Genomic DNA, 24,538 nt, shown 5'->3' with positions numbered 1-24,538 from the left:
GCAAATTTTTTGTATTTTTAATAGAGACGGGGTTTCTCCATGTTGGTCAGGCTGGTCTTGAACTCCCCACCTCAGGTGATTCACCCGCCTCGGCCTCCCAAAGTACTGGGATTATAGGCATGAGCCACTGCGCCTGGCCATCTTTTTTTTTTTTTTTTTTTTAAGTAGAGACAGGGTTTCACCATGTTGGCCAGGCTGGTCTCGAACTTCTGACCTCAAGTGATCTGCCTGCCTTGGCCTCCCAAAGTGCTGGGATTACAGGTGTGAGCCACCGCACCCGGCCTGGAAACTCTCTTTCTGAGAGAAAGCTGAGACCAATGCAAGGACAGGTCAGTGCACTGGAGCCCATGGGAGGCCAGGGACAAGGGAGAGCCTTCCCAGGATGGGGCTAGGTGAAATGGGGATGCCAAGGGGCTGCAACTTGAGTGGGTGGAGAGAGAATGCAGACAGGACTAGGCCTCCTCTGAGATACCACGCAACAACCTAGCTGCTTTTGCTCCCCTAAGGGAGCTCCCTGAGGGCCCCCAAAAGTTCTCTAAGGACCTGATGTGCTTGTCTATACCATCACAGAAAAATCCCCACTCCCTCCTCCCATCCTTACCATCCTTGCTGAGGCCAGCACATTTCTCCCATACTGGCAGGAGGAAGGAGGGGCATCTTCTCCTTGTACTCAAAGGTAGAGGCGGGTGGAGTGTGCAGCAGATCCTGCAGCAGGCCCGTTTTTCACCAGTAATGCCATTTATGGGGAAGCAGGGAGATGAGGAATCTGAGCAGGAGGAAGTGGGTGGAGAGTGCAGGAGTCTAGAGGATTTGTATTTTGCTGTTGCTGGGCAGGGCTCTGAGAAAAGGGAAGAAAGGAAAGAAAAGCACAGCTCTAGTCATCATTCTGGTCACTGTCACCACGGCCACAGCAGGGCCATGGCTCAAGCTCAGCAGGAAGAAAGTGGTGTGTTGCTCATGTGACCAGAGCTGAGGTCTCCAGACAAGCTCTTACTGAACCCCACAAAACTGCTTCAGGAGGAAGGGATATAGGCTTTGTGAAAATACCTAGATAAATTCCCAATTATTCGTGTGCCTCATTCCCATTTTAAGAAATACTTTACCTTTTAACTCTTTGGATTCTCACAAGAAGTCTGGAAGGGAAGTTGAGCCAATATGAGCAATTTCATTTTATAGGGAAGAAACCTGGGGTTTGCAAAGGTGAAATGAATCATCTAAGAGTCTGGACTTGTAGGTGGTAGTGCTGTGAGTTGGACACATGCTCACTTTAAGTTGTTTGGTATTTGCTCACTTTTCATTTTTGTTTCTCTCTCCAGTGCCTTTGATTTGGCCCTACCAATTCTGCAGGTGGGCAGATCAGGTCGCCGGGCCCTCCGATCTGACATCCCTTCCCTCCAGCTCTCTGGGCAAGCTCACAATGTGATCATGTTTGTGTCTTGGCTCCACTGGCCAGAGACCGGGTTTTTGGCTAATGTGCGAACTTGAGCTCCTGCTTTTGCTCTATGCATTGTGCGTATTTAATCATGTTTGACGGAATTTACTTTAGCCCAAGTTCAGCCTGTTAGCCATTTTCCTCTCATTGTCTCTTTCATTTTTACCAACACTCCATGCAAGTGATTTGTCTTCCCTTGGACTTCAAATAGACAGTTCCCTCTCACCACCCACACTGCCACAGAAGATGCTATCCTTTAAGAACCTCTCGCTCTTGCGCTTGGAAGGGGCATTTACTTTTGGGATAGACTCTTGCCTTTGGAAGAGAAGCCAAAGTTTTTTTGGCTCTTCTTCTTTAAGCTGCACATTTGTTTTACTCTTCCTTTCCCTGTCTTAGTTATTTTCCAAGTTTCTTTCCTGGACTGACTTGAGACTTCCCCTGCAAAGTCAGCCTGACATTTTCCTGCTGCTCTAAGCCCTTCCCCATTTAATTATTCCAACCAAAAATTATACTAACTTTTTGTTCTTGTTAAAAAGAAAATAAACAAAAAATTAGGGACCAATATTTTAATGTGCAGTTCTCTTCTGGGTTAAAGTGACAGGCAGGGGCCCGATCATGGGATGGTTGCACGTTTGCAGAGTGTGTTCTCATGCATTTGATTGTCACAACAACGACGACAATGATATGAGGCTGGCAGTGTGGGAATTATCATCCCCATTTTACAGAGGAGGAAATGGAGGATCACAGAGGTTGGCTGGCTCATCAAGGGTCATCTAACTTCAATATTGGCCTTCAATTATGATTCTGAATTTTGCATAAGAAAACTTACTGTTTTGGAGTAGAGTATACAAGTTCAAATACAGAGTCTAAGTTGATATTGGGGGTGCTTAGGAGATATCAGCTTGACTTCTAACACATTATACATCTTAGTGAATTAACTCTGGCCCAAGGGCTGGCCAGTCCTCAGACCTGAAGTCTCACAAGCTCAGTTCAGCCCTGTCTATGTTCCAGAGGTGATCAGGTATTGGTTGCTGACACATCCTATCCAAGCTCCAAGGTTGCACATTTTTTAAGATAAGTTAAACATATTACGGTCAAATGTTGCAGTTCTAAGAGCTAGTAACTTCCTATACCTCCAATCTCATCTATTAAGTGCTGATTTATATTTACTCTCAGAGAGCCATCTTACTTCTGTTTCTTACGGAACATCTCACTGTCACTTCCACGTACCACTTATAGGGCCAAGAGAGGTCTGTTTACTCTCAGTTAAGCTGACTTTTCCTCTTTTTGCTCCAATTATCCTATTTTGGTAATTTCGTTGATATTCACAGATTCTTCATTTCTTGCGGCAGGGAAGACAGATGCTATATCTCACCTTCTGCATTGTGTTAATATAGGGTTCTTACTCATTGTTTCCATGAAAAATCAGACTCAGGAAACTCTTATTTCCATTTTAATTTAATAACACTTTCTTTTGGGAGACTAATCTTGGAGACAGAAGGAATCTAACACAGTGATAACATTCTTACCTCAATAAACACTTCTCGGCCGGGTGTGGTGGCTCACGCTTGTAATCCCAGCACTTTGGGAGGCCGAGGCGGGCGGATCATGAGGTCAGGAGATCGAGACCACGGTGAAACCCCGTCTCTACTAAAAATACAAAAAAAATTAGCCGGGCGTGGTGGCGGGCGCCTGTAGTCCCAGCTACTCTGAGAGGCTGAGGCAGGAGAATGGCGTGAACCCGGGAGGCGGAGCTTGCAGTGAGCCGAGATTGCGTCTCTGCACTCCAGCCTGGGCGACAGAGCGAGACTCCGTCTCAAAAAAAAAAAAAAAAAAACTCTAAACCCTGCCTGTAATGTTCACTTCATTGTTGTTAGACTGCCTGTAAACCTATTCATTTCAGATTTCACTTTGAAAAACTGTGAAAACAATTGGATCAATTATTTGTCCATTAATTCAGCAAATGTTTCTTGAGCACTCTCTCCATGCCAGACACTGTATTATGTATGCTTCGGGTACGCTGAGGCAAGGAGTCTTTGTTCTCTGGAAGCTTGCAGGCTTATGTGGAAACCAGAAAATGTGCAAAAAATTATACGATGGAGCATTATACAAGATAGCATGGGAATCCTTGGGTTTATGTGTGGACGTTCTAATCCTCTAGGCAGCAACGGCATCTCCCAACAATTACACTTTTAAATGCTTGACACCCTCTTTCTCCCCATGGCTCCAGCTCTCCCTGGGCTCTGATATTATTTCCTCCCCTTGTCTCTTCATTCCTGGTGTGGTGGTGGTTTCCTACCATTGCTAATCTATGGGCACACCATCTTCCTTTGTTGATTCACTTAACTCTTCCCACGCCTCTGAAAGTGGTTCTTTCGTTCAAGTGTCTTCATTTGAACCACCTTAGGTGAGTTCTATTTCTGCCAGGACTGCTCTTATTGATACAGGCACCAGAACAAGAGGGATTTCTGCATATGCAGGGAACTAAATGTAGTAAGTAGGACCCAAGTATAGGGTGTGAGGTGGAGGGAGGATAGATGAATGGTTAGGGATGGGGCTGAAAGACGCCAACTCACGAATGCTGGAGATTTTTATTCTGAAAGCTCTGATTAGCCATTGAAGGATTTTAAGCAAGAGAGAGACATCGTTAGATTTCTACTTTAGAAGGAAAGCTGGCTGGGCACGGTGGCTCACGCTTGTAATCCCAACACTTTGGGAGGCCCAGGTGGGTGGATCACGAGCTCAGGAGATCGAGACCATCCTGGCTAACATGGTGAAACCCTGTCTCCACTAAAAATACAAAAAATTAGCCAGGTGTGGTGGCGGGTGCCTGTAGTCCCAGCTACTTGGGAGGCTGAGGCAGGAGAATGGCATGAACCTGGGAGGTGGAGCTTGCAGTGAGCCGAGATCGCACCACTGCACTCCAGCCTGGGTGACAGAGCGAGACTCAGTCTCAAAAAAAAAAATAAATAAAATAAAAAGCTTATTGGCTACTGTGTGTAGACTGGATTGTCAAGGTGGTATGGGGGTGGTTAAGACAAGATTAGCTAGGAGGTACATAAGCACATGAGATGACTGGAGCTGAATCAGCTAATGGTAAATCTTAGAAGGTTTCTTACCTCTGTAAGCCATTGGTTCCTCCATCCTCCCTGAGGATGAAGTTGCTCAGGGAGAGGTCTAGTTAGTCAGTTTTTCTTCAGTTTCGGGGAGCTACCCAGTATCTTTCTGATATGTGTGTGTGTGTTTGTGTATTTCTTTTTTCTTATAACCAATTTTCCAGAACTAGTTTCTGTTGTTTGCAACAAAAAATCCTGATAAAAGATTCAAGGAAGAAATGAATAGAGTCCATATGGGATGGGTCCATTCCATAGATACTTAGGAATAAGTACAACTGACTGAACTTGGTGATAGAAAGAATGCATGTGGCCAAGTGGCCAAGGGAGAGAGGAGTCAAGAATGACTCTTGGTTTTTAGATTTGAGACTGGGTAGATGATGCACCATTCACTAAGATGAAGGATATTGGAGGAGGATCACATTTCCCACTCCCACTGTCGGGGAGGGATGAGTAATTCAGTTTTGACAAGCTGAGTTTAAAGTGCTTATGGAAATGTCCAATAGATACTCAGTTATGTGGCTCCAGAATTTAGGAAAAAGATCTGGCTGGAGATGGAAATTTGGAAAGCATCAGCTTATTAGTAGCAGCTGAAGCTGTGGGAGTAGATGAAGTCACTCAGGGAGAGTATGTAATATGAAAACAGGAGAGAGAAGAGCTGGGAAGAGAAAAGAAGTCCACCGGCCGGGCGCGGTGGCTCACGCCTGTAATCCCAGCACTTTGGGAGGCCGAGGCGGGCGGATCACGAGGTCAGGAGATCGAGACCATCCTGGCTAACACGGTGAAACCCCGTCTCTACTAAAAATACAAAAATTAGCCAGGCGAGGTGGCAGGCGCCTGTAGTCCCAGCTACGCGGGAGGCTGAGGCAGGAGAATGGCGTGAACCCCGGGGGGCGGAGCCTGCAGTGAGCCGAGATCGCGCCACTGCACTCCAGCCTGGGTGAAAGGGCGAGACTCCGTCTCAAAAAAAAAAAAAAAAAAAGAAAAGAAGTCCACCTAGTGAGAAATTGGAGATGGTAGAGTACAAGGGATTGAAGTGAGCATGGAATCTAGGATGGAAAAGAGTAAAGGAAACTGCTGCCTCCAGTCCTAGGTGGGATTCAGAACTGGCGGTAGCAGTCTGGTTGAATGGTGGCTGTATTGTGATGATCTAGAAGAACAGAATGTGGTGGTGGAGGTGGAAGTGGTATTGGAGTCTAAGATTTCCAAGATGGAGCAATTCTGGGGAGTAATTAAACTCAAGGTGTGGTCATGAGAGTCAAGGTACTGTAAGCCTAAGGTGGCTTATGCATGGAGATTTAAAGTCCTCCAGGTGGAAGTAGTGACCCAATTGGCCGAGTTTATGTTGAATGTGTAGTGAGGTCAGAGATGAGAATGACAATGAGTGACTAAAGGAAGTATTAATAGTTTGGAAGCAGAACAGGAGAATTCTGCAACCTTCCTTGCAATACACACAAACAGAGCTTGAAAATACAGAACAGCTCTTACTCCAGTCCCAGAGGACTGCAGAAATGTGGTGTCACAGGGACTGCAGAGCTTCCCTCTATGCAAGGAGAGTAGAGAGCAGGGAATTTATTTGAACAGGTTGAGAATAATAAAGAAGTTTGTTTACCACCAAATGGGGAATCCAGATGATAATAAGAATGAAGGAGGAAAATTGTGGAAAATTGGATTTTGGGAGCAGAATAGGGAAGGGGATAGATGATAACTGTGTTCAAGGATGATGGAGGTGTTACTGGAATTCTGACAAAAGTTAAGTTCATGCTGGTGCTCAAGCTTGGTCATTACCCATGAATGGTGGCCTTTCCTTTTCTTTGTCCTTCCACAGGACAAAAGTGAAAACAACTGGGCTGCAAGAAACTTTGGGATATTTGTTTTCTCTCAAGAAAGTAATTTTGACTGTAACATAAGGAATTCTGATAGGAATATCCCCCCAAATTAAGTGTTAACCTGACATTTTAACACCATAAACATTTGAAACATTAGTTCTTAGTTTTTGCCTTTGCCATACTCTACATCTGAGGTCAGATACAAATGTGCTTCTGTGAAATGGTTTTCTGAAAAGTTTTTGTGAATTATAATTTATATATATACATAATGTATTTTTTTCTAAAAAGATACATACAGTGGTTTCAAGACAAGGAGGAAGAATTATATCAGCGTGAAAATAGAAGCTATTTGGTCTAAGTTGGAAAACCAGCAAAGAACATTATTTCTTGCTAAAGGATTAGGAAAGACTTAAAATAGTTATCTAAATTGTCAAGTCAGGAACATTTTTGTGCAACATACAAAGGGTTCATTAGCCTACTCACAATGATTTTTGACATTGCCTCTTCTTTTTGTCATCCAGACCTACTCTGATATCTTCAGGTAAAGAGATGTAAGAAAGTTCTTTGGAGAAAATTTCAATTCTCTCACAACAGATAAGAGGATACTCTCCAGAGAAATAGAGCTGAGGGTTCTTGAGCTAATGACTAAAACCCCTAAGGCCACTTCTAGTTGGTTAATTCTGACCCCTGGGGGTTGGTTTCTGCAAACGCATCTACTTCAACATGAAGGCAGGACATGCATTGCTATAAACTAGCTGGTACTGCTTTTAAAAAAGAACCTTCACTGAAGTGAAGCAAGAATGTGGACCCATTTATTACCAAATTGAAGAGAAAAAGTGGTATTACGAGGCACTTAAATGCAAAAGTGAACTCATTTAAAAAATAAAACAAAGGACTTCATAATGTACTGGCAATAATAATTACCCAGAAAAGGATGCATTATTTACAAAATCATAAAATGTCATTGTTTGTCAATTTTCTTCATAAAGACAAAAACTGGTAAATCACAGTACCACTTTCCCTTCCTTTCTTTCTTTCTTTTTTTTGGCGGATTCTCGCTCTGTTGTCGAAGCTGGAGTGCAATGGTGTGATCTTAGCTCACTGCAACATCTGCCTCCCAGGTTCAAGTGATTCTCCTGTGTCAGCCTCCTGAGTAGCTGGGATTACAGGCCCTTGCCACCATGCCCAGCTAATTTTTGTATTCTCAGTAGAGATGTAGTTTCACCAGGTTGGCGAGGCTGGTCTAGAACTCCTGACCTCAGGTGATCCACCTGCCTTGGCCTCCCAAAATGCTGGGATTACAGGCGTGAGCCACCGCACCTGGCCCTACAGTACCTCTTTCATTAAAGCATCAAATATGTGCCAGGTATATGCAAATGTATTGTTACATGGCCCATGTAACAAGAGAGAGTAGGATCGTGCCATTTAGCTCTGGGGAAGCTTATATTGGTAATAGATGGAATTAGTAAAGGTAGGAATCTTCACTTATAATTTTATTTTAAAAAGGCATGATAAGTGTGAGAATGAAAAAAGTTTCAGCATATGAGACTAAGGCTGCAAGGGATTCAGTATTTTTCTCATTTGTCCTAATACCTCATAGTGGAGAATAGGCCCTCGGTTTGCTAAATCTGTAGGTTTGTGAAAGACTCAGAGTTGAATTGCTGCTAATGCCAAGTCCCCAAAATAAAATAAAAAACTAGTTAGTTGAAATTCCTGAAGGTCTTTAATATCACCACAAAATACAGATCATGTGAAAGAGAGATTTTGCTCAAGAGCATCTTCTAAAAATTCTCAAAGAATACTTTCCCCATTATTTCAACTATTCAGCCATTGATTGATAGAACTGGCTATAGCATAGAACTGTTTCTATGCAGTGGCATTTGATGAGTAGGGTCTCATTTGTGCAAATAGGGTAGAGGTAGGGAAACCTTCTAGTCCTAATACAACTGTGGCCAAGTGGAAGGCTTTGAGTATTTCTACTAGAAAATGTTGTTTTCTGGTTTGACCCCAGAAATTAAATGGTGGGCAACCCAGTAGATCTTAATCAAAATTGTGAGGCAAAATTTGTCCTTGGTCTGTTCATCAACACTCTTTTAAGCTTTTATTTTTTTGAGCACGTAGGCCAGGCATGATGGCTCACGCCTGTAATCCCAGCCCTTTGGGAGGCTGAGGCGGGTGGATCACTTGAGCTTAGGAGTTCGAGATCAGCCTGGACAATAGGGCAAAACCCTGACTCTAGAAAAAATACAAAAATTAGTCAGGCGTGGTAGTGCGTGCCTGTAGTCCCAGACACACAGGAGGCTGAGGTGGGAAGATTGCTTGAGCCCAGGAGATGGAGGGTGCAGTGAGCGTGGATCGTGCCACTGCACTCCAGCCTGGGTGACAGAGTAGGGCCCTGTCTCAATAAATAAATAAATAAATAAATAAATAAACAAACAAACAAACAAACACTTATTATGTGTCAGGCATAGGTACTAGGGATACTTGGTCCTAATCCTAGTGAAATGAATATTCTGATGAGAGAATAAAATAATGACTACACATTTTGATGGACATTATTTGGGAAACAGACAAGGGAAACAAAAAAATGGGAAATATTTAAACTGGGCTTTAAAGATGAAAAGGAGCTTGAGTTGGGCAAGATCTTAGTGGGTCCAAGAATCTGAGAAAGGCTAGTTGGAGTTTTGTAAGATAGAGGAGAGAAAGTAGGATGAGGCTGGAATTGGTATCTTCTTACCTATCATTTCAGTCTCGCTCTCCACCTTCCGTGACCCAAAGCACAGTGTGTTGTCAATCATTCATTTATTCTGTCAATGTGTAGGCACTATTCCAGCTGCTCAGAATAGGAGAGAGAACCAAACAGACCAAATTCCTGCTCATATGGCTCTTACATTGTAGTAAACCCCAGGACATTGATTTGATTACTGTCTTTTATAATGCTTGATGTGAAAGCTGGATATGTGGAGGGAAAGAGATAGAGGTGAAGTGGGAGTTGGGGGAAGGAGGGAAACTTGATACAGGGTGGTCTGGGAAGGCTCTATGATAAGGTGACTATTGTCAGCTTTTCAAAATAGAAAAAAAAGATAACCCTACGGCCAACAGGATGTTAGTTGATTGGCTCAAGATGTTGCTTGTCCTTGGAGTATTTTATTCAACACTTGACATAAAGTGCATTGGGGTAGTCCATTTGCTCCCTAGAAGTGGTTGGAATGCAGACTAGGGGTGAATATGTATGGGAATTAGAGAAAGATTCCTGGAGAAGATAGAAACAAGTAAGGTTTTGACAGACAAAAGAAAGAATAATATTCCCGGCTGAGAGAACGACTTGAACAGAAGCCTCGAGGTATTGAAGTATGCTTTTATTGTGTAAGTTTTTGTCACTGTGGGAAGAGGGAGTGGTGCATCTTTGTCAGTTTAGCCCGAAAACACACAGCACTTTAGGTATTTCAACAAGAGGAAATGTAAGCAGAGAATAGGGTATGTAAGTGATGGAAGGGCTAAGAAGTCAAACAGAGGCGGTGAGGCAGCTCAGAGTTCAGCTGTACCAGGGAGCTGCTGCTTCCTCTAGGACTGGAGGGAAAGAAGGTGGTGCTACCACAGCCCAGGTTCTGGGGCCATCTTGTGGAAGTGGGAATCACAGTAGACCTTCCTTAAGGGAATGGGGTCTATGAAGGAAGACAATGTTGCATGGGAACTGGGAACAAGCCAGGGGAGGAGGTCAGCGTTAAAGATGCTGACCTGAAGCAGAGCGAGGGGCAGGATTCCGGCCTTTCCCCGACTCCTGCCGTCCAGTCTCCTGCCCCAGCACCCACTGGCCAACGCTACTCCAAAGCTAGAGAGAGGGAAAGCGAGCTTGGGAAGTGTAGTTTCTGGGGTACAGAGCAAAGGGAGAAGGGCAGGGAGTGGATGTGAGAGCAAACAAGCAAATTACCACCAAGTGGATGAGGGGAGCAAAAGAAGGAGGGCAGGGCAGTTGAGATTCAGGAAATGAGGCTGCAAGGGAGGGGTAGATCAGAAACAAATCATGGCAGCCTTTGGTAGCTAAGGAGATTGGGCTTTATTTTTTGGCCACAGGGAGCCATAGTAGGATTTTTAAGAAGATACTAATTTTTATGAGTTTTTTAAATTATAAAAATAATATACATTCATCATAAAAACATTCTAACAGTACATAAATTTAAAGACAACAGTAAAATCAAGGTTCTCAACCTCCTTCTAGACTAACTACCTCTCCTCCCATCCCACTCTCCACAGGTTAGCAGTTTGGTACCCCCACCGACATTCCTCAAGTGTGTACAAACAACACATATGCACATGCTCTGCTGTGTATAAGACTCATTTATTATCTATATATGCATACTATACCCCATTTATGTATTTATATATAAAGTACATACAGATACACAAATAGGGTCATATTATGCATATTTATATACATAAATACATAAATGGGTTCATATTAAACATTCTCTTCTGTAACTTTCTTTTTTCCACTAAAAATACGTCTTGGACATTTTCCATGTCAATACATATAAATATATGCATCTATCTTAATCTTATTAATGGCTATATAGTATTCTAGGGTATGGATTTTATTTAACTAGTGCCTTATTAAGGGGCATTTAGACTGTTTCCAGCATTTTGTTCTGATGAGCAATGTTTCAGTTAATAACTTTATACAGGCCGGGTGTGCTGGCTCACGCCTGTAATCCCAGCACTTTGGGAGGCCGAGGTGGGTGGATCACCTGAGGTCAGCAGTTTGAGGCCAGCCTGGCCAACATGATTAAACCCTGCCTCTACAAAAAATACAAAAATTAGCCGGGCATGGTGGCAGATGCCTGTAATCCCAGCTACTCAGAGGCTGAGGCAGGAGAATTGCTTGAACCTGGGAGATGGAGGCTGCAGTGAGCCAAGATCATGCCACTGCACTCCAGCCTGGGCAACAGAGCGAGACTCCATCTCCAAAAAGAAAAACAAAACAACAACAAAAAACGACTTTGTACATAGTCATGCATTTTTGACTAAGTATTTAAAATTGTTAGGTAAAAGAGAATGCACCTTCCTAATTGAAAATACATGATCAGGCCACTGATGGTGGCTCATACCTGTAATCCCAGCACTTTGGGAGGCCAAGGCAGGAGGATTGCTTGAGGCCAGGAAATTAGACCAGCCTGAGCCTGAACAACACTGCAAGATCCCATCTCTACAGGAAAATTTTTTAAAAATTAGTTGGGAATGGTGGTGCATGCCTGTAGTCCTAGTTACTTGGTTGGCTGAGGTGGAAGATCACTTGAGCCCATGAGTTTGAGGCAGCCATGAGCTATGATTGCATCACTGCATTGTAGCTTGGGTGACAGAATACTACTCTGTCTCTTAAAAAAAAATGTGGGCCAGGGGCTGGGCGTGGTGGCTCACACCTGTAATCCCAGCATTTTGGGAGTCCGAGGCAGGTGGATCACGAGGTCAGGAGATCGAGACCATCCTGGCTAACACAGTGAAACCCTGTCTCTACTAAAAATACAAAAAATTAGCTGGGCGAGGTGGTGGGCGCCTGTAGTCCCAGCTACTAGGGAGGCTGAGCCAGGAGAATGGTGTGAACCAGGGAGGCGGAGCTTGCAGTGAGCTGAGATTGTGCCACTGCACTCCAGCCTGGGCAATAGAGCGAGACTCTGTCTCAAAAAAAAAAAAAAAATGTGGGCCAGGCATGGTGGCTCATGCCCGTAATCCCAGCACTTTCAGAGGCCGAGGCAGGCGGATCACGAGGTCAGGAGATGGAGACCATCCTGGTTGACATGGTGAAACCCCATTTCTACTAAAAATACAAAAATTAGCTTGGTGTGGTTGTGCGCACCTGTAGTCCCAGCTACCCTGGAGGCTGAGGCATGAGGATCACTTGAACCCAGGAGGCGGAGGTTGCAGTGAGCTGAGATCATACCACTGCACTCCAGCCTGACAACAGAGCAAGACTCTATCTTAAAAAAAAAAAAAAAAAGTACACACACACATAAATGTATACACACACACATATATGAATTTGTGTATATATGTATATATAACCAAATTGCCTTTCAAATCGCCACTGCACCAGTCTATGTTCCCACCTACAGTAAATCAAACTGTTTATCCCATATCCTCAGCAACACTGATTATTGTGATTTATGTCTTAGTTAATCTGGTAGTGGAAAAGTGATACTTAATTGTTCTTTAAAATTTACATTTATTTAATAGTAAAGAAATAGAATATTTCTCATATTTATTACTCATTTATATGTCTTCTGTACATTTTTCTCATTGAAGGGTCAAGTTTTTTTTTCATGATGAATCTCTTTTTTTTTTATTATTATACTTTAGGTTTTAGGGTACATGTGCACAATGTGCAGGTTTGCTACATATGTATCCATGTGCCATGTTGGTGTGCTGCACCCATTAACTCGTCATTTAGCATTAGGTGTATCTCCTAATGCTGTCCCTCCCCTCTCCCCCCGGGTCAAGTCTTTTCTTACTGATTTTTTTTTTGTCCATGTTTCTCATTGAAGGGTCAAGTCTTTTCTTACTGATTTTTTTTTTTTTTTTTTGAGATGGAGTCTTGTTTTGTCGCCCAGACTGGAGTGCAGTGGTACAATTTCGGCTCACTGTAACCTCTGCCTCCTGTGTTCACGTGATTCTTCTGCCTCAGCCTCCTGAGCAGCTGGGATTACAGGCATGCACATACCACCATGCCCAGCTAATTTTTTGTATTTTTAGTAGAGACAGCGTTTTACCATGTTGGCCAGGCTGCTCTCAAACTCCTGACCTCAGGTGATCTACCCATCTCAGCCTCCCAAACTGCTGGGATTACAGGCGCGAGCCACCACACCTGGCCGCTTACTTTTTTTTTCTTTTTAGGCAGAGTCTCACTCTGTTGCCCAGGCTGGAGTGCAGTGGTATGATCTCGGCTCACTGCAACCTCCGTCTCCTGGGTTCAAGCGATTCTCATGCCTCAGCCTCCTGAGTAGCTGAGATTACAGACACCTGCCACCACGCCTGGCTAATTTTTTGTATTTTTAGTAGAGAAGGGGTTTCACTGTCTTGGCTAGGCTGGTCTCGAACTCCTGACCTTGTGATCCACCTGCCTCAGCCTCCCAAAGTGCTGGGATTACAGGCGTGAGCCACTGCGCCTGACCTCCCACTTACTATTTTTAATTGCTCTTTGTGTTTTATGTAAATTAGTCCCTAGACTTTAATTTGTGTTGCAAATATTTCTCCCTATTTGCTAACTAAAAAATATTTAAAAGGGTCATTAGATTTTCTGGACAGTCAAACTAACCAGTAAGCTGTATCTAGTTGGCCTATCAAAGACTAACTTTCAGGGTTAATAAAAAGTGGGGGCCAGATGCAGAAGCTCATGCCTGTAATGCCAGCACTTAGGGAGGCTGAGGTGGGCGAATCACTTGAGTTCAGGAGTTTGAGACCAGCCTGGGCAACATGATGAAACCTATCTCTACAAAAAATAAAAAAAATTAGCTGGGTGTAGTGGCTTGTACCTGTAGTTCTAGCTACTTGGGAGACCAAGGTGAGAGGATCTCCTGAGCCCAGGAGGTTGAGGCTGCAGTGAACAGTGAACCGTGATTGTGCCACTGCACTCCAGTCTGGGCAATACAGTGAGACCCTGTCTCAAAAAAAAAAAAAAAGTAAAATGAGTATGATGTTAGGGTAGGTAGCTGAAGCTTTAGAGGAAAGTGGGAAAATATAATGGATCTGACGTTGTTGAAAATAGATGGCATTCACAGCTAGAGGATTAAGGCATTTATTTAGAATAATATACAATTGTGTTCTACAAGACAATGTTTTTCTGTAATTGTCACAGAGAAACCTCATTGTTTGCCTTAAGAGAACACTTCATTAATCCTGTGGTGCAGAAAGGAAGTTGGAATCTTACATTTGTCTGTGAGTGTCTCAACTGTTTATGTATTACATTGGTGGATTTTAAGGTGTTGGTATTATGTGGAGAGGTATTTAAAGAAAAATCCAACTGTTGAGGGAATCTAAAAACATCCAGAATTTTTTTTTTTTTTTTTTTTTGAGACAGAGTCTCACTCTGTCGTCTAGGCTGGAGTGTAGTGGCACGATCTAGGCTCACTGCAAGCTCCACCTCCCGGGTTCACGCCATTCTCTTGCCTCAGCCTCCCAAGTAGCTGGGACTACAGGCGCCCACCACCACACCCGGCTAATTTTTTGTAATTTTAGTAGAGATGGGGTTTCACCGTGTTAGCCAGGATGGTCTCGATCTCTTGACCTCGTGATCTACCCCCCTCGGCCTCCCAAAGTGGCTGGGATTACAGGCGTGAGCCACCGCGCCCGGCCAAAACACCCAGATGTTTTAAGATCATAAAGAATTAAATAATTTTCCAACAGACTCTCTGGTTTATTTTCCAAGCTTCCTCTGCTTTTCTGGCTTTTCATTGTTCTTTCTTTTGGAGGACACAAATCTCCACTGAAAAGATATTTAGGGCTTCAATATTGTTTTAACTGGGTCAGCGAACAGGAGGAAATGATCTGTAACAGTGAGTAGAAGACCTTGTATAGGGCTGATTGCTCGATAATTGTATTTTGTTCAAATTCTTAGGAGCTACTGGGAATATTAAACATGAGAAAAGCTTTGGGAAATCATCAACTAAATACCAATGCTAATGGATGATATTTGTCACAGACTGTGGTATAGCAAACTTATTTGTAGCTGGGAGTGGTAGCTTACACCTGTAATCCCGGCACTCTGGGAGACTGAGGTGGGCAGGTTGCTTGAGCCTAGTAGTTTAAGACCAACCTGGACAACATGGCGAAACCCTATTTCTACAAAAGTACCAAAAATTAGCTGGGCCTGGTGACGTGCACCTGTAGTCCCAGCTACTTGGGAGGCTGAGGTGGAAGGATTGCTTGAGCCCAGGAAGTCAAGGCTGCAGCGAGCCACAATTGCAGCACTGCATCATGGCACTCCAGCCTGGGTGACACAGTGAGACTCTAAAACAAACAAACAAACAAACAACCCAATCAACCAACCAATCAACCAAACAAACAAAAAACCCAAAAAACCTAGTCATTTATGCCCTTTATCCGCTCATTAGACTAAGATCCTTGGGATTTGTATCTGAATCACTTCTTAACTCCCACCATACTGCATATAGTATTCAGTAATCATTGTGCCAAAATGAAATTTCATTTAAAAACACAAATTTCACCATCTTAAGGAAACTAGAATCCCATCAGCATGGAAATATGAAAAAAGCACAAATTAAATATAAGTGGGGACAAGCCTTAGTGTGCTGAGCTCTTATTGCATTAAAATAATTCAATTATTCCATGATCCATTATTGAACTTTTCTAGATAGAGGGATATCTCAGCCAGAACTTTCTATAAGAGCTTTTAAGACAATCTAATAAAAAGTTTGGCCTGAGAGCAGGCTACCATCTAAATATGCTGGGTAGAAGAGAGAAAAACTGATAGAATCCCAATCTAAATTTAAATTTTAAAATTTAAAATCACATATTAGTGTTTCTCCTCCAGTCTGCTCTTCTTTCTATCTTCTTGGAGAGCTTCTCTTACCCATGGAAAGCTATCTTTGTAGCTCTTTTCTTCACACCCTCCAGTGACTGGTTTCAGATTTTTAGAAGGCTGTGGTATGTATGTATGTATGTATGTATGTATTTATTAATTATTATACTTTAAGTTCTAGGGTACATGTGTACAACATGCAGGTTTGTTACATATGTATCCATGTGCCATGTTGGTGTGCTGCACCCATTAACTCATCATTTACATTAGGTATATCTCCTAATGCTATCCCTCCCCACTCCCCCCACCCATGACAGCCCCCAGTGTGTGATGTTCCCCTTCCTGTGTCCAGGTGTTCTCATTGTTCAATTCTCACCTATAAGTGGGAACATGCAGTGTTTGGTTTTCTGTCCTTGCGATAGTTTGCTGAGAATGATGGTTTCCAGCTTCATCCATGTCCCTACAAAGGACATGAATTCATCCTTTTTTATGGCTGCATAGTATTTTATGGTATATATGTGTCACATTTTCTTAATCCAGTCTATCATTGATGAACATTTGGGTTGGTTCCAAGTCTTTGCTATTGTGCATAGTGCTGCAATAAACATATGTGGGCATGTGTCTTTATAGCAGCATGATTTATAATCCCTTGGGTATATACCCAGTAATGGGATGGCTGGGACAAATGGTATTTCTAGTTCCAGATCCTTGAGGAATCACCACACTGTCTTCCACAATGATTAAAGTAGCTTACAGTCCCACCAACAGTGTAAAAGTGTTCCTATTTCTCCACATCCTCTCCAGCACCTGTTGTTTCCTGACTTTTTAATGATCGCCATTCTAACTCATGTGAGATCGTGTCTCACTGTGGTTTTGATTTGCATTTCTCTGATGGCTAGTGATGATGAGCATTTCTTCATGTGTCTGTTGGCTGCACAAATGTCTTCTTTTGAGAAGTGTCTGTTCATATCTTTTGCCCACTTGTTGATGGGGTTGTTTGATTTTTTTCTTGTAAATTTGTTTAAGTTTTTTGTAGATTCTGGATATTAGCCTTTTGTCAGATGGAAAGATTGCAAAAATTTTCTCCCATTCTGTAGGTTGCCTGTTCACTCTGCTGGTAGTTTCTTTTGCTGTGCAGAAGCTCTTTAGTTTAATTAAATCCCATTTGTCAATTTTGGCTTTTGTTGCCGTTGCTTTTGGTGTTTTAGACATGAAGTCCTTGCCCATGCCTATGTCCTGAATGGTAATAGCTAGGTTTTCTTCTAGGGTTTTTATGGCTTTAGGTCTAACATTTAAGTCTTTAATCCATCTTGAATTAATTTTTGTATAAGGTGTAAGGAAGGGATCCAGTTTCAGTTTCTACATATGGCTAGCCAGTTATCCCAGGATCATTTATTAAATAGGGAATCCTTTCCCCATTTCTTGTTTTTGTCAGGTTTGTCAAAGATCAGATGGTTGTAGATGTGTGGTATTATTTCTGAGGGCTCTGTTCTGTTCCATTGGTCTATATGTCTGTTTTGGTACCAGTACCATGCTGTTTTGGTTACTGCAGGAAAGCTGTGGTATTTAAAGGCTGGCTGCGGTGACTCATGCCTGTAATCCCAGCACTCTGGGAGGCCAAGGCGGGCAGATCACGAGGTCAAGAGATCGAGACAATCCTGGCCAACGTGGTGAAACCTCATCTCTACTAAAAATACAAAAATTAGTTGGGCGTGGTGGTGGGCGCCTATAGTCCCAGCTACTCGGGAGGCTAAGGCAGGAGAATCGCTTGAACCCGGGAGGTGGAGGTTGCAGTGAGCCGAGATCACGCCACTGCATTCCAGCCTGGCGACAGAGTGAGAATCTGTCTCAAAAAAAAAAAAATGGCTGTAGTATTTAAAAATCTGCTGGTACCAAAGTGCTAAAGGCATCAGTCAAAAAGAAGTTAATGCCTTCAAATTAAGGCACATGAAAGCACCCACGGACAGAAGAAAAGGACCTTTTGGGTTTGGCAATATTGTAAAATAGTAATCAATATCATACTGTTTTTTTTTGAGATAGAGTCCTGCTCTGTCATCCAGGCTGGAGTGCAGTGGCATGATCTTGGCTCACTGCAACCTCCACCTCCTGGGTTCAAGCAGTTCTCCTGTCTCAGCCCTCTGAATAGCTGGGGCTACAGGTATGCACCGCCATACCTGGTTAGTTTTTATATTTTTAGTAGAGACAGGGTTTCACCATGTTGGCCAAGCTGGTCTCGAACTCCTGACATCAGTTGATCCACCCACCTTGGCCTCTCAAAGTGCTGGGATTACAGGTGTGAGCCACCGCATCCCATCTGGCCTATCATACCATTTTTGAAAAAGATGCTGTTGATATTGAGCAATACCTTTCTTTTTGTACATGAACATAGTTACCACACAGTAGCCCGTGAAATTGATAGGATCAGGTGATTTCATTTTAGAAATCACAGTAGGGAGAGATGAAAGCAGGGTGAAATTAATTCATTTGTATAGCATCACTTTTGTCCTAAATTAAGATGTGAGACTGAATCAATACTTACAGTAGGATAAGACCAGGGGAACAGAAGCATATTAATACCAGGGTCTTAGTTTTAGAATAGAAAGAAAAATACCCAGAAAAATAGGCAACAGTAATTACTATATTAATGTTTTCTCCTCAGGGGCAATTAATCTTAGCTTAAAATCTAACACGAGGTTCGTCTTAGGGAAGACTGGGTTGATTAAGGGAGTTGTTAGAATTGGAATGAAGACCTGATGGATTCACTTTTTCTTAAGGGCCTGCAAACAGCAGATTTTCATCTAGTGTTATTACACAGAGGTTGTAGCTGAAAGCAGCATAGATAAGTTAACTTAATTCTTGGTGAGTCTTCTGATCTTAGGGTTCAATGATAGAAGAATTGGTATTTCCTGGTATTGTCTCTGATTTACATTCAGTAGAAAAGTTTTAAGATATAATTCACATACCAATCTTCATTTAAAGTGAAGAGTTTTAGTATATTCACACAGTTGTGTAACCATCACAATCAATTTTAGAACATTTGTATCACCCCTAAAACAAACCCCATAACCATTAACAGTCACTCCCCATTTCCTTTCAATCATCCCAGTGCCAGGCCTAGGCAAGCTCTAATATATTTTCTGTCTCTATAGATTTACCAATTCTGGACATTTAATGTAAGTTGAGTCATACAATATGTGGTCTTCTGCGACTGGCTTCTTTTACTTAGCATATATTTTCAAGGTTCATCCATGTTGTAGCATGTATTAGTACCTAGTTCCTTTTATTAATTAATATTTCATTGTATGACTACATTATATTTTATTTACCCATTCATCAATTGGACATTTGGGTTGCTTCCAGCTTATGTCTATTATGAATAATGCTGCTATTACTGTACCAGTTTTTGTGTGGACATAGGTTTTCATTTCTCTTGGTATATATTTAAGAGTGGAATAATTGGGTCACATAATAACTTGATGTTTAATCTTTTGAGGAACTGCCAGACTGTTTTCCAAAGGAGCTGTGCCATTTTTCATTCCCACCAGCAGTGTATGAGGATCCCAGTTTCTCTATATCTTTGCCAACACTCATTGTTCTCTGTTTGATTATAGCCATCTCAGTAGGTATGAAGTGGTATGTCATTGAGGGGTTGATTTATATTTCCCTTATGGCTAATGTTGTTGAGCAAACTTTCATGTGCTTATTTAATACTTTCTATGGAGAAATGTCTATTTAAATCCTTTGCCCTTGTCAAAATTGAATTATTTTTCTCTCTTTTTTCTTTTTTAATTTTAGAGACAGTATCTTGCTCTGTCACCCAGGCTGGAGTGCAGTGGCATGATCATGGCTTACTGCAGCCTTGACTTCCTGGGCTGAAGTAATCCTCCGCCTCAGCCTCCCGAGTAGCTGGGACTACAGGTGTGTGCCACCATGCCTGGCTAATTAAAAAAAAATTATTTTTTGTAGCGGTAGGGGTGTCTCACTGTGTTGCCCAGGCTGGTCTTGAACTCCTGGCCTCAAGCAATCCTCCTGGCTTGGTCTCCCAAAGTGCTGGGATTACAGGTGTGAGCCGCTGCACCTGGCTTTATTTCTGTTTTTATTATTGAGTTATAAGAGTTTTTTATTCATCCTAGATACAAGTGTCTTATCAGATATATAATTTGAAAATATTTTTTTCCATTCTGTGTGGGTTTTATTTTATTTATTTATTTAGTTTGAGACAGAGTCTCACTCTGTTGCCCAGGCGGGAGTGCAGAGGTGCGATCTTGGCTCACTGCAAGCTCCTCTCCTGGGTTCACGCCATTCTCCTGCCTCAGCCCCCCAAGTAGCTGGGACTACAGGCAACTGCCACCACACCGGCAAATTTTTTGTATTTTTACTAGAGATGGGGTTTCACTGTGTTAGCCAGGATGGTCTCCATCTCCTGACCTTGTGATCTGCCTGCCTCGGCCTCCCAAAGTGGTGGGATTACAGGTGTGAGCCACCGCGCTTGGCCCTGTGTGGTTTTTTTTTTTTTTTTTTGAGAAGGAGTCTCACTCTTTCACCCAGGCTGGAGTACAGTGGCACCATCTCGGCTCACTGCAGGCTCCGCCCCCCGGGGTTCACGCCATTCTCCTGCCTCAGCCTCCCGCGGAGCTGGGACTACAGGTGCCCGCCACCTCGCCCGGCTAATTTTTTGTATTTTTTTTTTTTTTCTTTTGAGACGGAGTCTCACTCTGTCGCCCAGGCTGGAGTGCAGTGGCGCAATCTCGGCTCACTGCAAGCTCCGCCTCCCGGGTTCACGCCATTCTCCTGCCTCAGCCTCTCCGAGTAGCTGGGACTACAGGCGCCCGCCACCACGCCCGGCTAATTTTTTTGTATTTTTAGTAAAGACGGGGTTTCACCGTGGTCTCGATCTGCTGACCTCGTGATCCACCCGCCTCGGCCTCCCAAAGTGCTGGGATTACAGGCGTGAGCCACTGCGCCCGGCCGTTTGTTGTTTTTTTAGTGTTCTTGATGGTATCCTCAGAAGCACAAAAGTTCTTAATTTTGATGAAATTCAATTTATTTTTTTCTTCTCTTGCTTTTTCTTTTGGTATCATATCCAAAAAACCCATTGCCTAATCCAATGTCATGAAGATTATATCTAAGATTCCTTCTAAGAGTTTTATAATTTTAGCACTTAGATTTAGATCTTGGAGTCATTTTGAGTTAATTTTTGCATATGGTATGAGGTAGAGTCCAACTTTACTTTTTTGCTTGTGGATATCCAGTTGTCCCAGCATAGTTAGTTGAAAAGACTGTTCTTTCCTCATGGAATTGTCTTTGCACCCTTGTTGAAAACCACCCGAACATAAATGTGAGCATTGGCCAGGTGCGGTGGCTCAAGCCTGTAATCCCAGCACTTTGGGAGGCTGAGGTGGGTGGATCACCTGAGGCCAGGAGTTCAAGACCAGCCTGACAACATGGTGAAGCCCTGTCTCTACTAAAAGTACAAAACTTAGCTGGGTGTGGTGGCACACACCTGTAGTTCCAGCCACTGCACTCCAGCCTGGGAGACAGAACAAGACTCAGTCTCAAAAAAATAAAATAAAAATAAATAAATGTGATCACTTATTTCTGGACTCTCAATTCTAGTTTATTCATCTATGTGTCTGTCCTTATGCCAGGACCACGTGGTCTTGGTTACCATACCTTTAAAAATAAGTTTTGGAATTGGGAAGTTTGAATCCTCCAACTTTGTTTTTTGTTTTTGAATATGTTTTAGTTATTCTGGGTCCCTTGCATTTCCTTATTAGGATCAGTGTGTCAATTTTTGCAATGAAACCAGCTGGGATTTTTTTTTTTTTTTTTTTTTTTTGAGACAGAGTCTCGCTTTGTCACCCAGACTGGAGTGCAGTGGCGCGATCTCGGCTCACTGCAAGCTCCGCTTCAGCTGGGATTTTTAAAATGTAGATTTTGTAGAATCTTTTTGAGTCTCTGATCCATGTAAATGAATGTCTTTTCATTTATTTAGGTCTTTAATTTATTTCAATAATGTTTGGTATTTTGCAGAATATAAGTTTTGCAAGTTTTTTGTTAAATTTGTTATTAAGTATTTTATTCTTTTTGTGATTGTAGGTAAAATCTTTTTTAAATCTCATTTTTAAAAAATTTTATTTTCAGATTATACATTGCCAAGTCTATAGAAATACAATTGATTTTTGTTATTTGATTTACTTTTGCTTTAAGGTAATAATCTGGTAACAGAAAATCTAGCTGCAAGAAATATGTTCTAAATAGATTATGCTAATGAAATAGAATATTATAGCATAAACAGTAGCTTCGTTTTGTCCTAAGGATGAAAATATCTAATTAAAAAGCAGATACATAATGCAAAGGCATTTAAATATATCATAGCAGTCCCATAGATAGCTTTTAATGCTCAAGTACCCCAGAATATGTGAATAGCATCGTCTGTTCCTGTATTTACATAATTTTCACCAGCAGCAGTTAATAATTTAACTACTGGCACTCTAATGCTCTCCTTTCAAGTCTCAACTCAGATGTCAATTCCCCAGAAGGCCTTTCCTGACTCACCTATATATGGTTGCCTTCCTGTATTTACTTGGTAACACATCATCTATTTCTTTAATGACACTTATTACAATCCATAATTATCTGGTTTGTTTATTGTCTCTCTCTCCCACAGAGTGTAAACAAGCCTATCAATTTATCACAGCCTAAGTTTACATATTACTTGACTCATTCATCATCACATTAAGTAATCTGAAAACATTTGAGTTACAACTAGAAGCCTTTAAAAGAAACCTTGCCTCTATAATACAAGGGAGAGCTAGGTCCTTGGCACATTCAGGTTTAAATAGTGGAATATCGAATATAGCCATGGACTTGTTCATATCACATATCTGATCCAATGCTAAATTTAATTTTGTATCTGTATCTATAATTTTGGATGAGAACCATCACTACTTAAGTCCTCTTTACTTTTTACTCCTCACCTCAAGCACTAGTGTTTGATATTCTTTAGGTGGCAATTTTTAAGTTTACAAAACCCAATTAAAAGACATTACTTCATGAGGACTGATGTACACTCTAAAGAATTGTAGAGATATGAGGGCCTGGCCCAGTGGCTCATGCCTGTAATCCCAGCACTTTGGGAGGCCAAAGCGGGTGGATCACGAGGTCAGGAGATTGAGACCATCCTGGCTAACACGGTGAAACCTCGTCTCTACTAAAAATACAAAAAATTAGCCGGGCATGGTGGCTGGCGCCTATAGTCCCAGCTACTCGGGAGGCTGAGGCAGGAGAATGGCGTGAACCTGGGAGGCGGAGCTTGCAGTGAGCCCAGATCACACCACTGCACTCCAGCCTGGGTGACAGAGCGAGACTCCGTCTCAAAAAAAAAAAAAAAAAGGAATTGTAGAGATATGAATATGATGGGTCAACTCACCTATTAGCTAAATGCTTCAACACTCACATCAGCCTCAAAGCCTGGATTCAAAGTTAGTTTCTTACAAAAAATGATCAATTAGTACTAACAAACCTTCAGATTTGCTCTTCACTAGTTGGGTTCTTGGTTGTTAGATCTGCAAGTGTCTATGCTATACTTTGTGGTTGTCTCAGGGATGTTAATGAAAGGTTTTTAAAAATCTACATACATTTAGATTCTAGTAATTCTAATTGTCATAATAATATTAATCATTTGATTATTTAGTCCAATTAATTACACACCCAGAAATCTTTCATTCTATTTCATAGTTTCTGCATCTAGATCTGTGTAACTTCAAAATATTCTCAAGTCAATTCAAATGCTTAGTAAGCCAGGTACGGTGGCTGACACCTGTAATCCTCAGGCTCAGGAGTTCGAAACCATCCTGGGCAACAGAGTGAGACCCCATCTCTGCAAAACAATACGAAAAAATTAGCCAGGTCTGGTGGCACACACCTGTGTTCCAGCTACTCAGGAGGCTGAGATGGGAGGATAGTTTGAGCCCTAGAGGCAGAGGTTGCAGTGAGCCAAGATCATGCCACTGCACTCCACCCTGGGTGACAGAGCCAAAAGCTGTCTTAAAAATAAATAAATAGATTAAAAAAACCTGGCCAGGCACGGTGGCTCACGTCTGTAATCCCAGCAGTTTTGGAGGCCGAGGCGGGCGGATCATGAGGTCAGAAGATCGAGACCACCCTGGCTAACAAGGTGAAACCTTGTCTCTACTAAAAATACAAAAACAAAATTAGCCGGGCGCCTGTAGTCCCAGCTACTAAGGCAGGAGAATGGCGTGAACCCGGCAGGCAGAGCTTGCAGTGAGCCGAGATAACACCACTGTACACGAGCCTGGGCGACAGAGCAAGACTCCGTCTCAAAAACAAACAAAAAACAAAACAGAACAAAAAACCTTTAAAAAAGTACTTAGTAAAGACAAAATATTCCAAGTATTCAAAATTGCCTTACATATTTGCCTTACCATAAATATAACATTTTCGGAGCATTCTGGAAATTTCGAGAAAAAGGGAATGCAGCTTTTAGTTATGAACCAACACATTTTAAATTTGTGATTTGCAGACACAGAGCAGTGAATTTAGAGGGCAGAGTCACTAACAGAATGATAAGCCCTCACTGATCTTTGCAGGAGAGTTGATGGCAGTTCTTGCT

General features: G+C 42.3%; 1 protein-coding gene across 1 annotated transcript; it reads left to right on the top strand.

Annotated features, from left to right (window-relative positions):
* Positions 1-13,893: 13,893 nt before the first annotated feature.
* On the top strand, positions 13,894-23,188 carry LOC115838032 (putative uncharacterized protein PRO2829; the record flags this gene model as incomplete). The annotated part of the gene is made up of 3 exons (XM_030826766.1): positions 13,894-13,952; positions 15,166-15,199; positions 23,135-23,188. Coding segments are annotated over 3 exons (147 nt in total), but the record flags the coding sequence as incomplete, so codon positions are not given.
* Positions 23,189-24,538: the final 1,350 nt, after the last annotated feature.

The sequence above is a fragment of the Nomascus leucogenys genome, chromosome 13 (assembly GCF_006542625.1).
Source record: "Nomascus leucogenys isolate Asia chromosome 13, Asia_NLE_v1, whole genome shotgun sequence".
NCBI lineage: Eukaryota > Metazoa > Chordata > Mammalia > Primates > Hylobatidae > Nomascus > Nomascus leucogenys.
Note: the sequence above shows the minus strand (reverse complement) of the source record. Positions and strands in the feature narration are given on the sequence as shown.